Consider the following 27,567-nt stretch of genomic DNA (forward strand, 5'->3'; position numbering starts at 1 on the left):
CTTTACAGTCCAATTGATCAAACAACCATGAAGTTGTGAAAAGGGTCAATAGTCGGAAGAGTTGCAGAGTCAATAAAAAGAAACCCGTTATTAATTAGATGCTTTTTCCATGAATTAGTCTATTTTCTCTGTCACCATATAGTCTATCTACTAGAAACTATTGGACAATATGGACACAGATATATAACAAATAAATACTATATATGAATACATTTTTTTTAAAGTTCAAGTATTCATTACCAAAGTTATCAACATAGATTATCTGTTAATGACCAAAATTACTGAAGATTCTGGTAACTTTGGTAAATTACCGGTAGTGTTGCAACACTACACATACCAAACCACAGACACCAGCCACCCACAGACACCAGCCACCCACAGACACCAGCCACCCACAGACACCAGCCACCCACAGACACCAGCCACCCACAGACACCCTTACCTAGACTGGTGGGTTTGATGAGCTCGTCCAGCATATCGTAGAAGGGCAGCCTCTGCAGCTTGACGTCTGGGTGCACCGGATGCAGGGTGGCCGAGGTGGGCAGGTGGTGCGCCAGCCCGCTGAGCTCATGCTTGCCAGGCCCCAGCAACGAGATGGGCAGCAGGGCAGCCGGCGAGGGTACTCCCCCGTGCCCGTGGCCCTCATACGCCAGCTGGCTGAGGCCGGCAGGTAGGGCAGCGGTGCCCCCTCCTCCCGAGGCAGGGTAGTGTGGTCCGGGCAGGACCAGCTCTGAGGGAGAGCCCATCTTGGTGGGGAAGCGTCTGCAGTACAGCTCCTTGATCTTCATCTGCACGGCGGGGCTGCAGCCGGCTTTCAGGAGATGCAAGGCCATGGTTAACAGCTCATGTTTTCGCCCGTGTTTGTTGCGGCCCGCGTAACCTAGCAGAACCTGCAGCTCTGAAACGCGCAGGCTCATCACCATTTGCTGTGGAGGAGAGACAGAGAGAGAGAGCGAGAGAGTGTTGAGTTAGGCTAAATGAAACGAGTCTACAAAACTCTTGAAGTACTCCTTGCTTAAACCAACAAAGGTGCGAGGAGACACCTGGTCGGCGTAGCGTGAAACATGGACAACAGTGTAGGAGTAGTCTAATGATCAGTTGCCTCACACAGAAGAGCTTTAACTATCATTGCCAGTTTGTGAAGTTCTACCCACAAGAAGAATCCATGAAGGGAACGCAATGCGCCATTATTCCATCACGCAAGAAGATATACATTACACCTAAAAGCCCAGTTAACTTTAATATACTAGAAGCATACACAACATCAATTTAACTTTTTTTTTTTTTACCTTTATTTAACTAGGCAAGTCAGTTAAGAACAAATTCTTATTTTCAATGACAGCCTAGGAACAGTGGGTTAACTGCCTGTTCAGAACAACAGATTTGTACCTTGTCAGCTCAGGGATTTGAACTTGCAACCTTCCGGTTACTAGTCCAACACTCTAACCACTAGGCTACCCTGCCGCCCCCAGACATCTTATTCTATGCATTCTTACAGTTGTTTCACCTTTTTACCCTCAACAATAGTCCTACTGCTTTAGACTGGGTAGCCAAATAGCTTCATTTTGATTCATGATTTTGAATTTTCATGGCGCAGATGAAGCTAAATCCATCAAACGATTGTATAAACTATGTGATATAGGCTAATACGTATCACCAGCTCTCTCAGAAGGGTTGATGCAGGCCTAGTTTCCACTACAGATAATTACATGTGGCGAGGGTGTGATATGAATTTCAATGAAGTGTTATCAGACCAGGTTCCTACCAGTACGACCTGTGGACTGGAACCAGTTCATGAGTGAGCTGATACTAATCCATGCTAATGAGATGCAAATTATTCATTATCTACAATAATGAAATGCCCATGCATATTAATAATGTATGTTCTCCATGCTATGGGTGGACATTCGAGCAACTAACATCTCATTTGAGCTGGGAATTGCCAGGGACCTCACAATACGATACTTAGGTGCCGATACGACAGCGTTAACTTCATCAACAAAAATATTGACTATAATATAAAACAGACCCAGAAAAAAATATATAAAATGAGACGAGAAAAATGATCTCTATGACAAAAATCAGACAACGAAGTGGACTGGACAAGAGTTTCTGGAACGATTCAGCGCTTTTCAGTGATAAGCTCAATTAATATTAGCAGCACAGATGTGCAGCGCATTCAGCAGTGGGAAGAACACGTCACACCCAGCACACACAGCCTACATCAGCTGGTGAGCTGCAGGGGAGCAAGCCATGAGTGTGAAGTCAGGCAGATAGGCTCTGCTTATAGTGTACACATCACACAGGCGACTCTCTTGCTTTTACCGCCAGACTTCTCGTTAGCTACCCTTTGGCTGGTTAAGAAACACAAGCTGCTTTACTAAATAAAATAAAAAAAACAGTAGCAGTATTGAGTTTAATAGTAAAACAACAGTCTGGCTATGCGTTTCTCTCCCTTGAGTAATCTAGAGAAAAGTAGGCTGTCTTTGAATTTGTAGTGATGCTCAACCCCTCCCACTTTTCTCACTGTGTTTCATATACAGGTTTTATAGACAATGTCACCACGTCTCCCTCTTTTCCTCTGCGAACTGATCAATTCTAGACCTTATAGGCTACCGTTCAAAAGACATGACCCATAATACTGGCGCTTTATTGGAGAGCCACATTTTATATTCATAAAGCATATTATGGGCCATTCTAAAGCTAGGCTACTTACGGACTGGATCGTAAACCATTTGTTTAGGCTACACCTTGTCCAGTCATGTTACCACATTAACTAGCTATAGCTAACAGCCTGGGGAACGCAATGTTATGGAACACTCAGAAAGAGGCTATGTAGAACACAAACATGCCTCTCTGACATGTTGAATAAGGGATAACGCCGGCTCTATTCATGGCATTTCTATGTGCTACGTTCGAGAACGTGACCCTGGTACCATTACCAGTAGTCTACTGAACGTGACCCTGGTACCATTACCAGTAGTCTACTGAACGTGACCCTGGTACCATTACCAGTAGTCTACTGAACGTGACCCTGGTACCATTACCAGTAGTCTACTGAACGTGACCCTGGTACCATTACCAGTAGTCTACTGAACGTGACCCTGGTACCATTACCAGTAGTCTACTGAATGTGATCCTGGTACCATTACCAGTAGTCTACTGAATGTGATCCTGGTACCATTACCAGTAGTCTACTGAGCGTGACCCTGGTACCATTACCAGTAGTCTACTGAACGTGATCCTGGTACCATTACCAGTAGTCTACTGAACGTGACCCTGGTACCATTACCAGTAGTCTACTTAACGTGATCCTGGTACCATTACCAGTAGTCTACTGAACGTGATCCTGGTACCATTACCAGTAGTCTACTGAGCGTGATCCTGGTACCATTACCAGTAGTCTACTGAACGTGATCCTGGTACCATTACCAGTAGTCTACTGACGTGATCCTGGTACCATTACCAGTAGTCTACTGAGCGTGACCCTGGTACCATTACCAGTAGTCTACTGAACGTGACCCTGGTACCATTACCAGTAGTCTACTGAACGTGACCCTGGTACCATTACCAGTAGTCTACTGAACGTGACCCTGGTACCATTACCAGTAGTCTACTGAACGTGACCCTGGTACCATTACCAGTAGTCTACTGAACGTGACCCTGGTACCATTACCAGTAGTCTACTGAACGTGACCCTGGTACCATTACCAGTAGTCTACTGAACGTGACCCTGGTACCATTACCAGTAGTCTACTGAACGTGACCCTGGTACCATTACCAGTAGTCTACTGAACGTGACCCTGGTACCATTACCAGTAGTCTACTGAACGTGACCCTGGTACCATTACCAGTAGTCTACTGAACGTGATCCTGGTACCATTACCAGTAGTCTACTGACGTGATCCTGGTACCATTACCAGTAGTCTACTGAACGTGATCCTGGTACCATTACCAGTAGTCTACTGAACGTGATCCTGGTACCATTACCAGTAGTCTACTGAACGTGACCCTGGTACCATTACCAGTAGTCTACTGAACGTGACCCTGGTACCATTACCAGTAGTCTACTGAACGTGACCCTGGTACCATTACCAGTAGTCTACTGAACGTGACCCTGGTACCATTAACCAGTAGTCTACTGAACGTGATCCTGGTACCATTACCAGTAGTCTACTGAACGCGACCCTGGTAACATTACCAAATCACTGAAGCTGGAAACTCATATCTCCCTCACTAGCTTTAAGCACCATCTGTCAGAGCAGCTCACAGATCACTGCACCTGTGCATAGCCATCTGTAAATAGCCCATCCAACTACCTCATCCCCATACTGTTATTTACTTTGCTCCTTTGCACCCCAGTATCTCTACTTGAACACTCATCTTCTGCACATCTATCACTCCAGTGTTTAATTGCTAAATTGTAGTTATTTCGCCACTATGGCCTATTTATTGCCTTACCTCCCTTATCCTACCTCATTTGCACACATTCTATATAGACATTTTCTATTGTATTATTGACTGTATGTTTGTTTATTCCATGTGTAACTCTGTGTTGTTGTTTGTGTCGCACTGCTTTGCTTTATCTTGGCCAGTTCGCAGTTGTAAATGAGAACTTGTTCTCAACTGGCCTACCTGCTTAAATAAAGGTGTTCTCAACTGGCCTACCTGGTTAAATAAAGGTGTTCTCAACTGGCCTACCTGGTTAAATAAAGGTGTTCTCAACTGGCCTACCTGGTTAAATAAAGGTGTTCTCAACTAGCCTACCTGGTTAAATAAAGGTGTTCTCAACTGGCCTACCTGGTTAAATAAAGGTGTTCTCAACTGGCCTACCTGGTTAAATAAAGGTGTTCTCAACTGGCCTACCTGGTTAAATAAAGGTGTTCTCAACTAGCCTACCTGCTTAAATAAAGGTGTTCTCAACTGGCCTACCTGGTTAAATAAAGGTGTTCTCAACTAGCCTACCTGCTTAAATAAAGGTGTTCTCAACTAGCCTACCTGGTTAAATAAAGGTGTTCTCAACTAGCCTACCTGGTTAAATAAAGGTGTTCTCAACTGGCCTACCTGGTTAAATAAAGGTGTTCTCAACTAGCCTACCTGCTTAAATAAAGGTGTTCTCAACTAGCCTACCTGGTTAAATAAAGGTGTTCTCAACTAGCCTACCTGGTTAAATAAAGGTGTTCTCAACTGGCCTACCTGGTTAAATAAAGGTGTTCTCAACTGGCCTACCTGGTTAAATAAAGGTGTTCTCAACTAGCCTACCTGGTTAAATGAAAAAAAAGGTGTTCTCAACTAGCCTACCTGGTTAAATAAAGGTGTTCTCAACTGGCCTACCTGGTTAAATAAAGGTGTTCTCAACTGGCCTACCTGGTTAAATAAAGGTGTTCTCAACTAGCCTACCTGGTTAAATAAAGGTGTTCTCTTAGCCTACCTGGTTAAATAAAGGTGTTCTCAAAACCTACCTGGTTAAATAAAGGTGTTCTCAACAGCCTACCTGGTTAAATAGAGGTGTTCTCAACTAGCCTACCTGGTTAATTAAAGGTGTTCTCAACTAGCCTACCTGGTTAAATAAAGGTGTTCTCAACTAGCCTACCTGGTTAAATAGAGGTGTTCTCAACTAGGTACCTGGTTAAATAAAGGTGTTCTCAACTGGCCTACCTGGTTAAATAAAGGTGTTCTCAACTGGCCTACCTGGTTAAATAAAGGTGTTCTCAACTGGCCTACCTGGTTAAATAAAGGTGTTCTCAACTAGCCTACCTGGTTAAATAAAGTGAAAAAAATAATAATAATAACTAGACTAAATCCTTCAAATGACAAAAATGTGACATGGTGACATTTTTGTCAAAATGACAAACACTAAATCTAAAAAAATGAACACAGCAATTTTCTTGACTCTGTATGCGATTCGATGTTCCAAACATATATCTCACCAAATGTCTGCTTCCATGATCAGTCATGGAAATAAACGTGCTGAAAACAAATTGGCTCCCGATTAAAAAACAATATGGACAACAAGTTATAAAGTAAAAGTTCTGGAGTTCTGATGCAGGTACAGTGTAAAAGTTCTGGAGTTCTGATGCAGGTACAGTGTAAAAGTTCTGGAGTTCTGATGCAGGTACAGTGTAAAAGTTCTGGCGTTCTGAAGCAGGTACAGTGTAAAAGTTCTGGAGTTCTGATGCAGGTACAGTGTAAAAGTTCTGGAGTTCTGATGCAGGTACAGTGTAAAAGTTCTGGAGTTCTGATGCAGGTACAGTGTAAAAGTTCTGGAGTTCTGATGCAGGTACAGTGTAAAAGTTCTGGAGTTCTGATGCAGGTACAGTGTAAAAGTTCTGGAGTTCTGATGCAGGTACAGTGTAAAAGTTCTGGAGTTCTGATGCAGGTACAGTGTAAAAGTTCTGGAGTTCTGATGCAGGTACAGTGTAAAAGTTCTGGAGTTCTGATGCAGGTACAGTGTAAAAGTTCTGGAGTTCTGATGCAGGTACAGTGTAAAAGTTCTGGAGTTCTGATGCAGGTACAGTGTAAAAGTTCTGGAGTTCTGATGCAGGTACAGTGTAAAAGTTCTGGAGTTCTGATGCAGGTACAGTGTAAAAGTTCTGGCGTTCTGATGCAGGTACAGTGTAAAAGTTCTGGAGTTCTGATGCAGGTACAGTGTAAAAGTTCTGGAGTTCTGATGCAGGTACAGTGTAAAAGTTCTGGAGTTCTGATGCAGGTACAGTGTAAAAGTTCTGGAGTTCTGATGCAGGTACAGTGTAAAAGTTCTGGAGTTCTGATGCAGGTACAGTGTAAAAGTTCTGGAGTTCTGATGCAGGTACAGTGTAATAGTTCTGGAGTTCTGATGCAGGTACAGTGTAAAAGTTCTGGAGTTCTGATGCAGGTACAGTGTAAAAGTTCTGGAGTTCTGATGCAGGTACAGTGTAAAAGTTCTGGAGTTCTGATGCAGGTAGTGATTTTCACCCACATCACTAATTCGCTCTCCTTTAAGGCTTCCCCTCGATGACCATAGACATGGCCTCGATTCTAAATCTTAATCTAGCCTATAGATTACTGATGTAGACTGATGTAACTAGATCAGTCCACTGATGATCTCCCTATAATGTGACCCCACTATAACTGAGTTTGGGCGGTATAACGTATATACTGTATACCGGGGTATTTGGAAAAAGCCACGGGATGGTTTTCCAATACCGTTGAAACTATACATTTGAATATTTGTAGCTACTTTTTAAGTAAATACCTTCAGTCAATTTGTGCAATACATTAGGAGATAAAGAACATTGTGTTCTCCATTTCATCTGTCACATAATTATGACGCTTACGATAGTTCCCTGTCACGTGGTGTTTGTTTATAAGCACACAACAACGAGACCGGAGGTGAGTCTCTCAGTGTCGTGCAGTACGCACCAGGTGATCTAATTTTCAGACTGGAATTCACAATATAATAATAATATAATAATAATATATGCCATTTAGCAGACGCTTTTATCCAAAGCGACTTACAGTCATGTGTGCATACATTCTACGTATGGGTGGTCCCGGGAATCGAACCCACTACCCTGGCGTTACAAGCGCCATGCTCTACCAACTGATCTACAGAAGTAGATGTTTGCCAGCTAGATATCTTACAACTATTAAGTTCACTTTCTATAATGTGCTAAATGCTCTGCAGTTGTGCTTTTGATTTGCTAATTTAGTAGCTAGTGAGCTATCTGGCGAAGTGGTAGCTTCGTCCAAAAATCAACTATTCTCTTGATAACAGCAGAGTATCCCCTCGTGGATCACGAGCCTGGCTAATATTCCTTTTGCGCAGAAAACTGAGTAGCATTTGGGAGTTACTTGTATAGTTTAGGTCAGAAACTGTACAAAATGTTTGCAATGCGCTCGTTAGTATTTAATTAGCATCCTCTATGAGGATTACTTAGTAGTTGTTAGCATTTAGTTAGCATCCTATGAGGATTCCTTAGTAGTTGTTAGCATTTAGTTAGCATCCTATGAGGATTCCTTAGTAGTTGTTAGCATTTAGTTAGCATCCTATGATGATTCCTTAGTAGTTGTTAGCATTTTGGTAAATTACACTTTTTGGGCTTTGAATATTAGCATTTTTTAAGGTCCAGCACAAGCTTCATTATGAGGCTTACCGGTACTGGGTTTCCCAAAACAGCAGTTTGAGACAGTCACACGTGTTTGTCTACAAAGAAGAACAACAAGCAAAGCTTATGGATGTGAGTCACTCCAGCAGCGCAACTTAAGTGAGGTGATAATGTGTGGTTCTGAAAGGTGTATCAGGGCTGTTTCAGACCACACCGGGTGGGTGTGGAATGAGAGGTGACAGGTCCACTGAGCAGCAGCTGTGCGCTTTCTTATGGAAAACAGCCCCCAGAATCTCTAATGTAATAGGTTACATAATAATCAAATATATGGGTAAAATAGCAGATATGATGGCAGCACATAAGTCAACGTGACAGGCACACGCAGCACACACCCCTAGTATAACAAACGCCCTGGGCGTGGAATATTGGAGACTTGGATAGCCACCTTCATATCATTTATCTTAATGACAGGGGAGAGATAAAACCAGTGATTAAAACACAGAGCACTAAAACCTCCCCTGAGCTGCTACCCCCCCACACACACACTCCCAGTAGTCAACCACATACACAGGCTGAAGAGTGTGTGTGAGAGAGAGAGAGAGAGAGAGAGAGAGAGAGAGAGAGAGAGAGGGAAAGATGATAGAGAGAGTGCGAGAGACAGTGATATGTTTCTCATGCTAATAAAGCCCATTGAATTGAGAGCAAGAGAGAGAGTGAATGTGTGTATCTGTCTATCTGAAATCTCTCATAACCCAGCTACCACTGACACTAGCCCTAGAAACCCTAACTGTAGCTTAGCATAGCCCAGCTACCACTGTGGCACTAGCCCTAGAAACCTTGTCTAACTGGAACTTAGAATAGCCCAGCTACCACTAACACCAGCCCTAGAAACCCTAACTGTAGCTTAGAATAGCCCAGCTACCACTGTGACACTAGCCCTAGAAACCCTATCTATCTTTAGCTTAGCATAGCCCAGCTACCACAAACACCAGCCCAAGAAACCCTAACTGTAGCTTAGAATAGCCCAGCTACCACTAACACCAGCCCTAGAAACCCTAACTGTAGCTTAGCACAGCATAACTACCACTGTGACACTAGCCCTACAAACCCTATCTAACTTTAGCTTAGCCCAGCTACCACTGACACTAGCCCTAGAAACCCTATCCAACTGTTGCTTAGCATAGCCCAGCTATCACTAACACTATCCCTAGAAACCCTATCCAACTGTAGCTTAGCATAGCCCAGCTACCACGAACACTCGCCCTAGAAACCCTAAAAGGGAACCCAAACCGGCTGGCGCGCGTGCGCCATCGTGCACTTGCTAGCTAATTTGTTCTATTTACCTAGCTTGCTGTTGCTAGCTAATTTGTCCTTTGTCCGACAATTAATCCACACATAAAACGGTCAATCAAGTTGTTTCTAGTCATCTCTACTCCTTCCAGGATTTATCATCTTTGAATGTATATGGTGATTGGCATCTAGACTTTCATAGTATTACCACGACGACCGACAAAACAGTTCGTCTTTCAATCACCCACGTGGGTATAACCAATGAGGAGATGGCACATGGGTACCTGCTTCTATAAACCTAACTGTAGCTTAGCATAGTACACACAGAACTGTACACATATTTTTCCCCCTTTACCACACTGCGGATGTGTAACATTCCTCCACTGACCTGAAGAAAAGTGAGGGAAAACAAATAGAGACAAAAACACTGGAGCCAGAGGAGGAGAGACAGAAGGACAGAGCACTCGCTCTCTTTTCCTTCCATCATATTTCATAAGAGGGCTGGCCTGACTCATCATACAAGGCCCAATCATCATATTTACAGTTACAGTAATTATCAGGACTCTGTTTTGAAAGGAGGTCTGGTGTGGTTTTAGCCAACAGGCCAAAACATCTGATGTCACACAGTCCTTTAGGCCATGCTGTGAGAGGAGTGATGGGTCCAGATTCCAGGCATGTAGCATCAATCCTAGCATCATGAGGATTTAGGCTATACAGCTATTAGCAAGGCCACCCCTCAGGAACCCAAGGAGAGCACATTTTGGTTTGCGCCCTAACACTACACAGCTGATGATCAAAGCCTGATGATTAGCTAATTATATGAATCAGCTGTGTAGCGTTAGGGCAAAAACCAAAAGGGGCCCCCAGGACCGAGTTTGGGATTCGCTGGCCTTATTGAGTAAGTCACACATCACTCTGTCCTCTATTTGCAGCACATAGGCTTCACTTCCGGTGCTTTCCTTATAAAATAAATGAAATGTGTATGATAAGGCAGTAAGCACACAGAAGATTCAGACGCATAAATTCTAATTGAGTCCAGCATAACATACTGATATCATATCTGACAGCGAAGTAACGCCCTCTGACATTTCTGGCTCAAGCATTTCAACTTTGATTTCTGGCCACACAGATGGGTCTTAGAAAACACCTTCAATAACACAGAACAACACACATGTTGAAGACCTCTGCTAACTCATATTAACCTCTACAGAAAGGTATGACATTTTACTATGTTACTGGTATGAATGTACACACCGGTTGGAGTTTTACTATGTTACTGGTATGAATGTACAGACCGGTTTGAGTTTTTACTTTACCTTCTATAAAAAGGTATTTAAATGATTGGTTTGTTAAATGGATACTCTGCTACTTGAGTCATCTCTCTCTCTCCCTCAATTAAATTAAATTCAAGGGCTTTATTGGCATGGGAAACACATGTTAACAACGTCAAAGCAAGTGAAATAGATAAAACAAAAGTGAATTTTGCGCGCCCAATTTTTCAGTTTTTGATTTGTTAAAAAAGTTTGAAATAACCAATAAATGTCGTTCCAATTCATGATTGTGTCCCACTTGTTGTTGATGCTTAAAAAAAATACAGTTTTATATCTTTATGTTTGAAGCCTGAAATGTGGCAAAAGGTCGCAAAGTTCAAGGGGGCCGAATACTTTCGCAAGGCACTGTATATATACACAGTGTTGTAATGATGTGCAAATAGTTAAAAGTTAATAAGGGAAAATAAACATGGGTTGTATTTTCAATGGTGTTTGTTCTTCAATGGTTGACCTTTTCTTGTCAAACATCTGGCTGCTATGATGGCACACTGTGGTATTTCAACCAAGAGATACAAGAGTTTATCAAAATTTCATTTTTTTTTTGAATTCTTTGTTGGTCTGGGTAATCTGAGGGAAATATGTGTCTCTAATATGGTCATACATTGGGCAGGAGGATAGGAATTGCAGCTCAGTTTCCACCTCATGTTGTGGGCAGTGTGCATATAGCCTGTCTTCTCTTGAGAGCCAGTTCTGCCTACAGTGGCCTTTCTCAATAGCAAGGCTATGCTCACTGAGTCTGTACATAGTCAAAGCTTTCCTTAATTTTGGGTCAGTCACAGTGGTCAGGTATTTTGCCACTGTGTACTCTCTGTTTAGGGCCCAATAGCATTATAGTTTGCTCAGATTCTTTTGTAAATTCTTTCCAATGTATCAAGTAATTATATTTTTGTTTTCTCAAGATTTGGTTGGGTCTAATTGTGTTGCTGTCCTGGGGCTCTGTGGGGTGTGTTTGTGAACAGAGCCCCAGGACCAGCTTGCTTAGGGGACACTTATTCAGGTTCATCTCTCTGTAGGTGATGGCTTTGTTATGGAAGGTTTGGGAATCGCTTCCTTTTAGGTGGTTGTAGTATGTAACGACCCTTTATCCATTTAGATAGTTGTTAGTGTTAATCTGCAAAATTGTATTATTCGCCTACCTCCTCATGCCTTTTGCACACATTGTATATAGACTGCCCATTTTTTTCTACTGTGTTATTGACTTGCTAATTGTTTACTCCATGTGTAACTCTGTGTTGTCTGTTCACACTGCTATGATTTATCTTGGCCAGGTCGCAGTTGCAAATGAGAACTTGTTCTCAACTAGCCTACCTGGTTAAATAAAGGTGAAATAAAAAAAAAAAAAAGATAATTACTGGGTAATTAGGCCGATACATTATTTGGTGTTTGACGTTTTCTCGTACTTCATGTAGCTAACATTTATGCTTTGCCTATTCCTCTCTGATTTAGAAAATACTGTTGCACAAACATGCTGATTTCGGCCTACACAAGCACTGTTATCAGGCTGTATTAGCTAGCTACTTTTGCTACCTAGCGATTAGCATAGTCAGCTTACAATTTATTTTAGTGAGACTCTGCATGCAGAATTCTGATAAAATATCCTCCGTGTACAACATTTATTGTAGACAAAGATTATAAGTTCCCACTCTCCTGGGTAACACTGACCAACACTTTGGTTCCTACCCTGTCACAGTAATACCTCCACAGAGATCCTATTAGTATCATTTTCATTAATTGTCATGTCAAACACCATATTCAAAGTGACCACTTTTACATTCTAACTATAGAATTATGATAATCATCATTATATTTCCAGGATTCCAACAGCTCAAGTGTTTTGATCTAAATCTCAAATTGCAATATTTGGTTAAAGATCAGGCTAGATTTTTTTGCCCATATCGTGCAGTTCTACATGGCAGTGGGAAACGTTTTGTTGAAGTTTGATTGAACAGTGTAAAACCATCAGAATGGAGAAAGCACCAATGAAACCCCATAATGTCTGTGTTGCCACCCAGGCGTCATGCACAACTCATGAAGCAAATTTAAAAATTATATTATTTAAAATACCGTCAAATGTGAAGAAGAAAAAACCCCGGTGATATGATATTTTGTCCATATCGCCCTATACTAAACTATTCAACTCTACTGTCCTGAACTGTCCTATACTAAACTATTCAACTCTACTGTCCTGAACTGTCCTATACTAAACTATTCAACTCTACTGTCCTGAACTGTCCTATACTAAAATATTCAACTCTACTGTCCTGAACTGTCCAATACTAAACTATTCAACTCTACTGTCCTGAACTGTCCTATACTAAACTATTCAACTCTACTGTCCTGAACTGTCCTATACTAAACTATTCAACTCTACTGTCCGGTCCTGCACTGCACTCTACTCTACTCTGCTGTGCTGTCCAAACTTGTGAAACAGATTTGGTGGGGTCAGGACAACCCAAATTTGGTCTTAACGTCTGCACAGTTCTTCCAGTAAATGTGTTTTGGTAAAATGTTCAGTGGAAATGTTAAAAGTCGTCATTGTGCATAGAGTTGTATGGTTTGTTTAACTTAGCAATCATTAGTTGTTTGTTTGTCATACATTTAAAGTGAAAAATCAGCGTCTCAGCATCTGTTACCTTGGAATTGCCCTGGTGTATTTTCTATTGGTTGAGGGGGAGTAGAGTAGAGTGCTAGTGAGCATTAATTCCTTTGGAGTGTGGGAAGGAGGGAGAGAGGGAGGGAGGGAGAGAGGGAAAGAGGGAAAGAGGGAAAGAGGGAAAGAGGGAAAGAGGGAAAGAGGGAAAGAGGGAGAGAGGGAGAGAGGGAAAGAGGGAAAGAGGGAAAGAGGGAAAGAGGGAGAGAGGGAGAGAGGGAAAGAGGGAAGGAGGGAAAGAGGGAAAGAGGGGAGGGAGAGAGGGAAAGAGGGAAGGAGGGAGAGAGGGAAAGAGGGAAGGAGGGAGAGAGGGAAAGAGGGAAGGAGGGAGAGAGGGAAAGAGGGAAAGACTGGGAAGGAAGGGAAGAGGGAAATAGGGAAGGAAGGAGAGAGGGAAGGAGGAGAGAGAGGGAAAGAGGGAAGGAGGGAGAGAGGGAAAGAGGGAAGGAGGGAGAGAGGGAGAGGGAAAGAGGGAGGGAGGAGGGAGGGAGAGGAAGGAAGGAGAGGGAAATAGGGAAGGAAGGAGAGAGGGAAAGAGGGAAGGAAGGAGAGTGGGAAAGAGGGAAGGAAGGAGAGAGGGAAAGAGGGAAGGAGGGAGAGAGGGAAAGAGGGAAGGAGGGAGAGAGGGAAAGAGGGAAGGAGGGAAGGAGGGAGAGAGGGAGCACTGGAGAGGTGGGGTGAAGAGGTGGGGTGAAGGGGCAGGGGTGAGGATGTGAACTCCAAATGTGAACTCCACAATGTAACTATATGGAATATAGAGCACGGAGAAAAACTAAGGACTGCAGCTGTGGCAGCTTTGATTCTTCAGCAGAACACCAGAGTTCAGTGGAGAGTTACAGACAGAGCTACAGACAGAGCTACAGACAGAGCTACAGACCGAGCTACAGAGAGGGCTACAGACAGAGCTACAGACAGAGCTACAGACCGAGCTACAGACAGAGCTACAGACCGAGCTACAGAGAGCTACAGACAGAGCTACAGACAGAGCTACAGACAGAGCTACAGACAGGGCTACAGACAGGGCTACAGACAGAGCTACAGACAGACAGAGCTACAGACAGAGACACAGACAGAGAGAGAGCTACAGAGAACTACAGACAGAGACACAGACAGAGCTAGACAGAGCTACAGACAGAGAGAGAGAGACACATACAGAGAACTACAGACAGAGACAGAGAGAGAGAGCAATCACACCAGCAAGATTAGTGACCTGTTGCCATAAGAAAAGGGCAACCAGTGAAGAACAAACACCATTGTAAATACAACCCATATTTATGTTTATTTATTTTCCCTTTCGTACTTTAACTATTTGCACATCATTACAACACTGTATATATACACATAATATGACATTTGAAATGTCCTTATTATTTTTGGAACTTTTGTAAGTGTATTGTTTACTGTAATCTTTTTGTCTATTTCACTTTTGTTAATTATCCATTTCACTTGTTTGGCAATGCAAACATACATTTCCCATGCCAGTAAAGCCCTTGAATAGAATTGAGAGACAGAGAAACAGAGATCAGACCTATGCCCCTCCTGCCCACCCCATGCCCCCACTCCAGCAAAGAGGGCTTCAACATGAGGTCAGCCTGAGGTCATCTGCCTTTGGCCTAAAGAGCAGGAACCTGGACATCACCAAAGAAATTAGAAATACAGACATTGTCATCCTACAAGAATCATGGTATAGATGAGATGGACCCACTGGTTGCCCTCTAGGTTACAGAGAGCTGGTAGTCCCATCCACCAAACTACCAGGTGTGAAACAGGGAAGGGACTCAGGGGGTACGCTAATTTGGTATAGAGCAGCCCTAACTCACTCTATTAAATTGATCAAAACAAGAATATTTTACATTTGGCTAGAAATTCTAAAGGAAATTATCGCAACAGAGAAATGTCCTCCTGTGTGCTACCTATATCTCCCCAATAGAATCCCCATACTTTAATTAAGACAGCTTCTCCATCCTGGAGGGAGAAATCAATCATTTCCAGGCCCAGGGACATGTACTAGTCCTAAATGACAGAACTGGACAAGAACCTGACTCCCTCAGCACACAGGGGGACAAACACCTACCTGGGGGTGACAGCATTCCCTCCCCCATATGGCCCCATCGGCACAACTACGACAACATAACCAACAGAAACAGGTCACAACTCCTGCAAGCTTGGTCACACGCTGGGTCTGTACATAGTCAACGGTAGGCTTCGAGGGGACTCCTATGGTAGGTACTAGAGGTCGACCGAATATGATTTTTCAACGCCGATACCAATTATTGGAGGACCAAAAAAAGCCGAAACCGACTAATCTGCCAATTTTTTAAAATGTATTTGTAATAATGACAATTACAACAATACTGAATAAACACTTATTTTAACTTAATATAATACATCAATAAAATCAATTTAGCCTCAAATAAATAATGAAACATGTTCAATTTGGTTTCAGTAATGCAAAAACTAAGTGTTGGAAAAGTAAAAGTGCAATATGTGCCATGTAAAAAAGCTAACGTTTGAGTTCCTTGCTCAGAACATATGAAAGTTGGTGGTTCCTTTTAACATGAGTCTTCAATATTACCAGGTAAGACGTTTTAGGTTGTAGTTAATATTGTTATTATAGGACTATTTCTCTCTATACCATTTGTATTTCATATACCTGTGGCTATTGGATGTTCTTATAGGCACTATAGTATTGCCAGTGTAACAGTATAGCTTCCATCCCTCTCCTCGCTCCTACCTGGGCTCGAACAAGGAACACATCGACAACAGCCACCCTCGAAGCAGCGTTACCCATGCAGAGCAAGGGGAACAACCACTCCAAGTCTCAGAGCGAGTGACATTTGAAACGCTATTAGCGCGCACCCCACTAACGAGCTAGCCATTTCACATTGGTTACACCAGCCATTAGGATGATAGGCTTGAAGTCATAAACAGCGCTGTGCTTGCGAAGAGCTGCTGGCAAAACGCACAGAAGTGCTGTTTGAATTAATGCTTACGAGCCTGCTGCTGCCTACCACCGCTCAGTCAGACTGCTCTATCAAATCATAGACTTAATTATAACATAAAACACAGAAATACGAGCTTTTGGTCACTAATATGGTCGAATCCGGAAACGATCCTTTCGAAAACAAAACGTTTATTATTTCAGAGAAATACGGAACCATTCGGTATTTTATCTAATGGGTGGCATCCCTAAGTCTAAATATTCTTGTTACATTGCACAACCTTCAATGTTATGTCATAATTACGTCAAATTCTGGCAAATTAGTTCGTAATGAACCAGACTGCCCAAACTGTTGCATATACCCTGACTGTGTGCAATGAATGCAAGAGAAGTGACACAATTTCACCTGGTTAATATTGCCTGCTAACCTGGATTTATTTTAGCTAAATATGCAGATTTAAAAATATATACTTCTGTGTATTAATTTTAAGAAAGGCATTGGTGGTTATGGTTAGGTACAGGCGTCCAACGATTGTGCTTTTTTCGCAAATGCGCTTTTGTTAAATCATCCCCCAGCATTGCATCGATTATATGCAACGCAGGACACGCTAGATAAACTAGTAATATCGTCAACCATGTGTAGTTATAACTAGTGATTATGATTGATTGATTGTTTTTTTATAAGATAAGTTTAATGCTAGCTAGCAACATACCTTGGCTTCTACTGCATTCGCGTAACAGGCAGGCTCCTTGTGGAGTGCAATGAGAGGCAGGTGGTTAGAGCGTTGGACGAGTTAACTGTAAGGTTGCATGATTGGATCCTCCGAACTGACAAGGTGAAAATCTGCAGTTAACCCACTGTTCCTAGGCCGTCATTGAAAATAAGAATGTGTTCTTAACTGACTTGCCTGGTTAAATAATGGTATATATAAAAAAATATTTTAAAAATTCTGCAAAATCGGGCACCCAAAAATACAGATTTCCGATTGTTATGAAAACATGAAATCGGCCCTAATTAATCGGCCATTCCGATTAATCGGTCGACCTCTAGTAGGTACACCTATACAGTGGGGCAAAAAAGTATTTAGTCAGCCACCAATTGTGCAAGTTCTCCCACTTAAAAAGATGAGAGGCCTGTAATTTTCATCATAGGTACACTTAAAAAAATCCAGAAAATCACATTGTAGGATTTTTAATGAATTTACTTTGTTAAATACCCTTTGTTGGCAATGACAGAGGTCAAATGTTTTCTGTAAGTCTTCAGAAGGTTTTCACACACTGTTGCTGGTATTTTGGCCCATTCCTCCATGCAGATCTCCTCTAGAGCAGTGATGTTTTGGGGCTGTTGCTGGGCAACACAGACTTTTAACTCCCTCCAAAGATTTTCTATGGGGTTGAGATCTGGAGACTGGCTAGGCCACTCCAGGACCTTGAAATGCTTCTTACGAAGCCACTCCTTCGTTGCCCAAGCGGTGTGTTTGGGATCATTGTCATGCTGAAAGACCCAGCAAGGGCATTGAAGATGAAACGTGGCCCGTGTTGCCCAGCAACAGCCCCAAAACACAACCTTGTGAAGACTTACAGAAAACGTTTGCCAACAAAGGGTATATAACAAAGTATTGAGATAAGTATTTGGTCAACAACAAAAGTTTATTTTCCACCATAATTTGCAAATAAATTCATAAAAAATCCTATAATGTGATTTTCTGGATTTCTTTCCTCATTTTGACTGTCATAGTTGAAGTGTACCTATGATGAAAATTACAGGCCTCTCACATCTTTTTAAGTGGGAGAACTTGCATAATTGGTGGCTGACTAAATACTTTTTTGCCCCACTGTAGCTCATCTCTTGGCAGTAGTATTGAAGACCACTTTATCACTGACCTCAACTCAGTCTCTCAAAGTCAGTCCACTGACACACCCATCAGACCACAGCAAAATAGCACTCTACTTGAACAGAGCAATATTCAATCATGAGGCATCAAAGCCAAAGGAACTGAATAAGATTAAGAAATGCTATAGATGGAAGGGAAGTAGTGTGGAAACCTACCAAAAAACAATTAGGCAACAACAAATGAAATCCCTTGGAGACAATGTCCTGGACAAAACGTTCCACTGTAATAGTGAAGGTGTAAACTTGGCAGTGGAAAACCTAAACAGTATAGTTGACCTCTCAGCTTCACTATCAAATCTAGACATTTATAAAAGAAAACCTAAGAAAATTAACAACAATGACAAATGGTTTGATGAAGAATGCAAAAACCTAAGAAAGAAATGGAGAAACCTGTCCAACCAAAAACATAGAGACCCGGAAAACCTGAGCCTACGCTTTTACTATGGCGAATCACTAAAACAATACAGAAATACACTACGGAAAAAGAAGGAAGAGCATGTCAGAAATCAGCTCAATGTAATTGAAGAATCCATAGACTAACCACTTCTTGGAAAATTGGAAAACACTAAACAAAACAACGTGAAGAGTTGGTGCCCTCACACATTGCCTCTGTACCGGTACCACCTGTATATAGCCTCTCTACTGTTATCTTCACTGTCATTTTACTGTTTAGGTTGTTTTTTTTCTTTACTTATCTATCGTTTACCTAATACTAATTTTTTATTAAAAATGTCACTGTTGGTTAGGGCTTGTAAATAAGCATTTCACTGTAAGGTCTACACAAGGTTGTATTCGGCGCACGTGACAAATGAAATGATCAAATATACAGACTACAAATTACAATTGGCTACACATAAACTCTTTAACATCATCCTCAGCTCTGGCCTTTCCCCCAATATTTGGGACCAAGGACTGATCAATCCAATGTACAAAAGTGGAGACAAATTTGACCCTAATAACTAGAGTGGGATATGCGTCAACAGCAACCGTGGGAAAATCCTCTGTATTTTCATTAACAGCAGACCCGTACATTTCCTCAGTGAAAACAATGCACTGAGCAAATGTCAAATGGACTTTTTACCAAATTACCGTACGACACACCACATATTCACCCTGCACATCCTAATTGACAAACAAACCAAAACAAAGGCAAAGTCTTCTTCTGCTTTGTTGATTTCAAAAAAGCTGGACTCAATTTGGCATGAGGATCTGCTATTCAAATTGATGGAAAGGTGTGTTGGGGGAAAAACATACGACATTTTAAAATCCATGTACACAAACAAGTGTGCGGTTAAAATGGGCAAACATTTATTCCCACAAGGCCGTGGGGTGAGAAAGGGATGCAGCTTGAGCCCCACCCTCTTCAACATATATTTCACGATTTGGCAAGGCCACTAGAACAGTCTAAAGCACCCGGCCTCACCCTACTAGAATCTAAAATCAAATGTCTACTGTTTGCTGATGATCTGGTGCTTCTATCCCCAACCAAGGAGGGCCTACAGCAGCACCTAGATCTTCTGCACAGATTCTGTCAGACCTGGAGGGCCTACAGCAGCACCTAGATATCCTGCACAGATTCTGCCAGACCTGGGCCTTGACAGTAAATCTCAGTAAGACAAAAATAATGGTGTCCCAAAAAAGGTCCAGTTGCCAGGACCACAAATACAAATGTAATTTAGACACAGTTACCCTAGAGCACACAAAAAAACTATACACAGCCCAGCCTGAACATCAGTGCCACAGGTAACTTCCACAAAGCTGTGAACGAGCTGAGGGACAAGGCAAGAAGGGCATTCTATGCCATCAAAAGGAACATAAAATGTAACATACAAAGTAGGATCTGGCTAAAAATACTTGAATCAGTTATAGAGCCCTTTATGGTTGTGAGGTCTGAGGGTCCACTCACCAAATGGAGACTCAGCATGCATAATTCTGCTAAAATATCCTCAGTGTACATCGTAATAACACCAAATAATGCATGCTGATATCCACTAATTATCAAAATCCAGAAAAGAGCCGTTAAATTCTACAACCACCTAAAAGGAAGCGATTCCCAAACCTTCCATAACAAAGCCATCACCTACAGAGAAATGAACCTAGAGAAGTCCCCTAAACAAGCTGGTCAACAGAGCCCCAGGACAGCAACACAATTAGACCCAACCAAATCACCAGAAAACAAAAAGATAATTACTGAGTAAAATCTGAGTAAACTAGAATGCTATTTGGAACTAAACAGAGAGTACACAGTGGCAGAATACCTGACCACAGTGACTGACCCAAAGTTAAGGAAAGCTTTGACTATGTACAGACTCAGTGAGCATAGCCTTGCTTTTGGGAAAGGCCACCGTAGGCAGGCTCAAGAGAAGACTGCCTATGTGCACTGAGTCTGTACATAGTCAAAGCTCTTATCCAGACTTAACACACAAAATGAGGTGGAAACTGATCTGCACCTCCTACCAAATGTATGACTATATTAGAGACACATATTTCCCTCAGATTACACAGATCCACAAAGACTCCCATATCAAGAGAGAGAGGCAGGGAGAGGAGATTGAGAGTGGCGGGGAGCAAGGAGAGCGGGGGAGGGGTAGAGAGGGGAGGGGGAGGAGAGGGAGGGGGGAGGGAGAGAGGGGGAGGGAGGGAGGGGGAGAGGGAGGGAGGGAGAGGAGAGAGGAGAGAGGAGAGAGAGGAGGGAGGGAGGGAGGGAGGGAGAGGGAGGGAGGGAGGGAGGGAGGGGGGGAGGGGGAGGGAGGGAGGGGGGAGGAGGGAGGGGAGGGAGGGGGAGAGAGGGAGGGAGGGAGGGGGAGGGAGATGGAGAGGAGAGGGAGAGGGAGGTAGAGGGTTAGTGATAATACAGAGAGAGGCAGAGAGAGAGAGGTAGTGGTTAGTGATAATAGTGAGGGGAGAGAGAGGTAGTGGTTAGTGATAATAGTGAGGGAGAGAGAGGTAGTGGTTAGTGATAATAGTGAGGGAGAGAGAAGTAGTGGTTAGTGATAATAGTGAGGGGAGAGAGAGGTAGTGGTTAGTGATAATAGTGAGGGGAGAGAGAGGTAGTGGTTAGTGATAATAGTGAGGGGAGAGAGAGGTAGTGGTTAGTGATAATAGTGAGGGAGAGAGAGGTAGTGGTTAGTGATAATAGTGAGGGGAGAGAGAGGTAGTGGTTAGTGATAATAGTGAGGGGAGAGAGAGGTAGTGGTTAGTGATAATAGTGAGGGGAGAGAGAGGTAGTGGTTAGTGATAATAGTGAGGGGAGAGAGAGGTAGTGGTTAGTGATAATAGTGAGGGGAGAGAGGTAGTGGTTAGTGATAATAGTGAGGGAGAGAGAGGTAGTGGTTAGTGATAATAGTGAGGGGAGAGAGAAGTAGTGGTTAGTGATAATAGTGAGGGGAGAGAGAGGTAGTGGTTAGTGATAATAGTGAGGGGAGAGAGAGGTAGTGGTTAGTGATAATAGTGAGGGGAGAGAGAGGTAGTGGTTAGTGATAATAGTGAGGGGAGAGAGAAGTAGTGAAACCAACAGACAATAAAAAAGCGTTAGTGATAAGTAGTTAGTGAGAGAAAAGTAGTGGTTGAGTGGGAGAGAGAGGTAGTGGTTAGTGATAATAGTCAGGGGAGAGAGAGGTAGTGGTTAGTGATAATAGTGAGGGGAGAGAGGTAGTGGTTAGTGATAATAGTGAGGGGAGAGAGAGGTAGTGGTTAGTGATAATAGTGAGAGACTGATATGGGTCCTACTCAGAGTGATACACTGCGTCAGAGGTTTAGATGTTACTAAACCTCCCCCACACAGAGACAACCGAGATGAACACCCACGTGCACACCAACACGTCCACACATTAAGGTACGGACACATGCAACCCTCTGACTCAGAAATGTAAAAGCCCTGACATGCACGTCCACATTTAGGCTCGCTCAAACACATAGGACTACTGACACACAGTCCGTCTCCTATCCAGACTGAACACACATCTGTTAGTGCCCTACCGTGTTGTAGCCCCCCTCCACAACACAGGCCGGAATGAAACCAACCAGACAATAAAAAAAGGGCCTTTGAAGGCATAAGCAGACAGGCCAGTGTGAAGGCGTAAGCAGACAGGCCAGTGTGAAGGCGTAAGCAGTCAGGCCAGCGTGAAGGCGTAAGCAGTCAGGCCAGCGTGAAGGCGTAAACAGACAGGCCAGCGTGAAGACGTAAGACAGGCCAGGCCAGGCCAGTGTGAAGGCGTAAGCAGACAGGCCAGCGTGAAGGCGTAAGCAGACAGGCCAGCGTGAAGGCGTAAGCAGACAGGCCAGCGTGAAGGCGTAAGCAGACAGGCCAGCGTGAAGGAGTAAGCAGACAGGCCAGCGTGAAGGCGTAAGCAGACAGGCCAGCGTGAAGGCGTAAGCAGACAGGCCAGCGTGAAGGCGTAAGCAGACAGGCCAGCGTGAAGGCGTAAGCAGACAGGCCAGCGTGAAGGCGTAAGCAGACAGGCCAGCGTGAAGGCGTAAGCAGACAGGCCAGCGTGAAGGCGTAAGCAGACAGGCCAGCGTGAAGGCGTAAGCAGACAGGCCAGCGTGAAGGCGTAAGCAGACAGGCCAGCGTGAAGGCGTAAGCAGACAGGCCAGCGTGACAGGCCAGCGTGAAGCAGACAGGCCAGCGTGAAGGCGTAAGCAGACAGGCCAGCGTGAAGGCGTAAGCAGACAGGCCAGCGTGAAGGCGTAAGCAGACAGGCCAGCGTGAAGGCGTAAGCAGACAGGCCAGCGTGAAGGCGTAAGCAGACAGGCCAACGTGAAGGCTTAAGCAGACAGGCCAGCGTGAAGGCGTAAGCAGACAGGCCAGCGTGAAGGCGTAAGCAGACAGGCCAGCGTGAAGGCGTAAGCAGACAGGCCAGCGTGAAGGCGTAAGCAGACAGGCCAGCGTGAAGGCGTAAGCAGACAGGCCAGCGTGAAGGCGTAAACAGACAGGCCAGCGTGAAGGCGTAAACAGACAGGCCAGTGTGAAGGCGTAAGCAGACAGGCCAGTGTGAAGGCGTAAACAGACAGGCCAGTGTGAAGGCGTAAACAGACAGGCCAGTGTGAAGGCGTAAACAGACAGGCCAGTGTGAAGGCATAAGCAGACAGGCCAGTGTGAAGGCGTAAGCAGACAGGCCAGTGTGAAGGCGTAAGCAGTCAGGCCAGCGTGAAGGCGTAAGCAGTCAGGCCAGCGTGAAGGCGTAAACAGACAGGCCAGCGTGAAGACGTAAGCAGACAGGCCAGTGTGAAGGCGTAAGCAGACAGGCCAGCGCTCAGCTGCACAGCAAACGGCAGCCTCTTTGAACGGACTGTTTCATCTGTCAGAAGAGGCACGGGGCTATAGAACTGCTGGGGCTGGCAAATACACTCTGATGCAGGACTTGGGAGTCACTAGTGCTCGCACGCGCGCACACGCACACGCACGCACGCACGCGCACACGCACGCGCACACACACACACACACACACACACACACACCAGTACATATGAAGGGGCCAGTAGCCAGTACTGGCAGCCCACTACAGAACAAACACACAAAGACCAAGCATGCAAAAAGAGTGTGCACACTGCACAATGCTAATACAATACTAACACGCACAAAGCAGCCATGAACACAAGTCTAATGCCACACACATCCAAGGCAGTGTCACGGAACCACATGCCTCCATACTCACTCACACTGTGTAAAGAATTATACTGAGACATTCAGCAGCCTACAAAAAGCGGTCATAGAAGAAGCTAGGTGAGATTGAAGTGATACAGCGTTCCTTCTGTCTGCCGAGGGGCTGATAGAGAAGAGATGAAATTTTAAACTAAAAATGGCCACATTTTGGGTAGGCTATGATAGAGCTGCACAATCCATCCAATTCACATCTAAATCTAAATCCACATTCTCCATCTAATTCACATCTAAATCCACATTCTCCATCTATTTCACATCTAAATCCACATTCTTCATCTAAATTCACATCTAAATCTAAATTCACATTCTCCATCTAATTCACATCTAAATCCACATTCTCCATCTACATATCGTGCAGTCCTACCCTAGCCTGGGTGTTAAATCTACCATTACCTATTTGAGATCTTTGTGATCAAATTTTCACTTTCCTTGGCTTGAAATGACAAAATGTGCCAGTGTGAAATCGGTTGATTCAACATGTCTGGTTTTTAAAACATTCTTCAAACTAAATTACCTTCACCTGGTTTTGATTGTCCATTGCTTGAAAAAGTGAAAATATTACATAACGTGATACACAACACAAATCAGAAGACTTTGCAAGCTCTTCTTTCAGGACAGAACAGACACTGGATTTCCAACACTTGATCTTCACCCTTGCCGTGTCTGAAACCTGACGTAGGAAGGCCACCAAAACATCTGAGATTTCCATACCCAACTACAACATTTTCCGTCAAGATGGAACTGCCAAAGGGGGAGGAGTTGCAATCTACTGCAGAGAGAGCTTGCAAAGTTCTGTCATACTTTCCAGGTCTTTGCCCAAACAGATCCGAGTTTCTAATTTTAAAAGTTAATCTCTCCAGAAAGAAGTCTCTCACTGTTGACGCCTGTTACTGACCCACCTCAGCCCCCAGCTGTGCCCTAGACACCATATGTGAATTGATTGCCCCCCCATCTATCTTCGGAGTTCGTTCTGTTAGGTGACCTAAACTGGGATATGCTTAACACCCCAGCAGTCCTGCAATCTAAGCTAGATGCCCTCAATCTCACACAAATGATCAAGGAAACCACCAGGTACAACCCTAAATCCATAAACATGGGCACCCTCATAGATATTATCCTGACCAACTTACCCTCTAAATACACTTCTGCTGTTTTCAATCAGGATCTCAGCGATCACTGCCTCATTGCCTGCATCCGCTATGGGTCCATGGTCAAAAGACCACCCCTCATCACTGTCAAATGCTCCCTAAAACACTTCTGTGAGCAGTCCTTTCTAATTGACCTGGCCCGGATATCCTGGAAGGATATTGACCTCATCCCGTCAGTCGAGGATGCCTGGTCATTCTTTAAAAGTAATTTCCTCACCACCACTTAAATAAGCATGCCCCCTCCAAAAAATGAAACAGATATAGCCCTTGGTTCACTCCAGACCTGACTGCCCTTGACCAGCACAAAAACATCCTGTGGTGGACTGCAATAGCATTGAATAGTCCCAGCGATATGCAACTGTTCAGGGAAGTCAGGAACCAATACACGCATCCAGTCAGGAAAGCAAAGGCTAGCATTTTCAAACAGAAATTCGAATCCTGTAACTCTAACTCCAAAAAGTTCTGGGACACTGTGAAGTCCATGGAGAACAAGAGCACCTCTCCCAGCTGCCCACTGCACTGAGGCTAGGTAACATGGTCACCACCGATAAATCCATGACAATCAAAAATTTCAATGAGCATCTCTCTACAGCTGCCCATGCTTTCCTCCTGGCTACCCCAACCCCGGTCAACAGCTCCGCAACCCCTGCAGCTACTTACCCAAGACTCCCCAGCTTCTCCTTCTCCCAAATCCAGATAACAGATGTTCTGAAAGAGCTGCAAAACCTGGACCGGTACAAATCAGCTGGGCTAAACAATCTGGACCCTCTCTTTCTAAAAGTATCCACTGCCATTGTTGCAACCCCTATTACCAGTTTGTTCAACCTCTCTTTCGTATCGCCCGAGATCCCTAAAGATTGGGAAGCTGCCGCGGTCATCCCCCTCTTCAAAAGGGGTGACACTCTAGACCCAAACTGTTACAGACCTATATCCATCCTGCCCTGCCTTTCTAAAGTCTTCGAAGGCCAAGTTATTAAACAGATCACTGACCATTTCGAATGCCACCGTACCTTCCCCGTTGTGCAATCCGGTTTCCGAGCTGGTCATGGGTGCACCTCAGCCACGCTCAAGGTCCTAAACGATATCAGAACCGCCATCGATAAAAGACAGTAATGTGCAGCAGTCTTCATCGACCTGGCCAAGGCTTTCGACTTTGTCAATCACCGTATTCTTATCGGCAGACTCAATAGCCTTGGTTTCTCTAATGACTGCCTCGCCTGGTTCACCAACTACTTCGCAGACAGAGTTCAGCGGGTGATTCCATGATCCACCTCTATGCAGATGACACCATTCTGTATACATCTGGCCCTTCTTTGGACACTGTGTTAACAAACCTTCAAACAAGCTTCAATGCCATACAACACTCCTTCCATGGCCTCCAAATGCTCTTAAACGCTAGTAAAACCAAATGCATGCTTTTCAACCGTTCGCTGCCCGCACCCGCCCGCCTGACTAGCATCACTACCCTGGACGGTTCCGACCTAGAATATGTGGACAACTAAAAATACCTAGGTGTCTGGCTAGACTGTAAACTCTCCCTCCAGACTCATATTAAACATCTCCAATCCAAAATCAAATCTAGAATCAGCTTTCTATTTCGCAACAAAGCCTCCTTCACTCACGCCGCCAAACTTACCCGAGTAAAACTGACTATCCTACCGATCCTCGACTTCGGCGATGTCATCTACAAAATAGCTTCCTCTACTCCTAACCCTAACTGGATGCAGTCTATCACAGTGCCATCCGTTTTGTTACCAAAGCCCCTTATACCACCCACCACTGCGACCTGTATGCTCTAGTCGGCTGGCTCTTGCTACATATTCGTCGCCAGACCCACTGGCTCCTGGTCATCTATATGTCTATGCTAGGTAAAGCTCTGCCTTACCTCAGCTCACTGGTCACGATAACAACACCCACCCTTAGCACGAGCTCCAGCAGGTATATCTCACTGGTCATCCCCAAAGCCAACACCTACTTTGGCCGCCCTTCCGTCCAGTTCTCTGCTGCCAGTGACTGGAACGAATTGTAAAAATCACTGAAGCTGGAGACTTACATTTCCCTCACTAACTTTAAACATCAGCTATCTGAGCAGCTAACTGATCGCTGCAGCTGTACATAGTCCATCTGTAAATAGCCCACCCAATCTACCTACCTCATCCCCATAATGTTTTTATTTACATTTCTGCTCTTTTGCATACCAGTATAACTACTTGCACATCCTCATGTGCTCATCTATTACTCCAGTGTTAATCTGCTAAATTGTAATTACTTTGCTACTATGGTCTATTTATTGCCGTACCTCCTCACACCATTTGTACACACAGTATATAGACTTTTTCCCCCCTATTGTGTTATTGACTGTACACTTGTTTATTCCATGTGTAACTCTGTGTTGTTGTTGATGGTGTCGCACTGGTTGGCCAGGTCGCAGTTGTAAATGAGAACTTGTTCTCAACTAGCTTACCTGGTTAAATAAAAGGTGAATTAAAAAAAAAAAAATCCTAGTTCTTCCATTTACAGGAAGACAACAACTCTAGTGAGACAGAATACAGTATTATCAC

At 43.8% G+C, this 27,567-nt stretch overlaps 1 protein-coding gene and 2 long non-coding RNA genes across 3 annotated transcripts in view; 2 read left to right on the forward strand and 1 right to left on the reverse strand.

Moving 5' to 3' along the window:
• Positions 1-27,567, reverse strand: part of LOC127920184 (E3 SUMO-protein ligase PIAS1-like) — a 102,161-nt gene that overhangs the window by 42,979 nt on the left and 31,615 nt on the right. The window contains exon 2 of the mRNA XM_052503955.1: positions 443-926. Within this exon, the coding sequence (XP_052359915.1) occupies positions 443-926 (484 nt within the window). The remainder of the gene's footprint in view (positions 1-442; positions 927-27,567) is intronic.
• LOC127920185 (uncharacterized) lies at positions 5,879-6,934 on the forward strand. The gene is made up of 3 exons (XR_008105355.1): positions 5,879-6,115; positions 6,149-6,577; positions 6,842-6,934. It is a non-coding gene; the product is annotated as an uncharacterized LOC127920185 (long non-coding RNA).
• On the forward strand, positions 21,188-21,690 carry LOC127920186 (uncharacterized). Its single transcript, XR_008105356.1, has 3 exons — positions 21,188-21,278; positions 21,313-21,485; positions 21,588-21,690. It is a non-coding gene; the product is annotated as an uncharacterized LOC127920186 (long non-coding RNA).

This window comes from Oncorhynchus keta, unplaced genomic scaffold (assembly GCF_023373465.1).
Source record: "Oncorhynchus keta strain PuntledgeMale-10-30-2019 unplaced genomic scaffold, Oket_V2 Un_contig_1856_pilon_pilon, whole genome shotgun sequence".
Taxonomy (NCBI): Eukaryota; Metazoa; Chordata; class Actinopteri; order Salmoniformes; family Salmonidae; genus Oncorhynchus; species Oncorhynchus keta.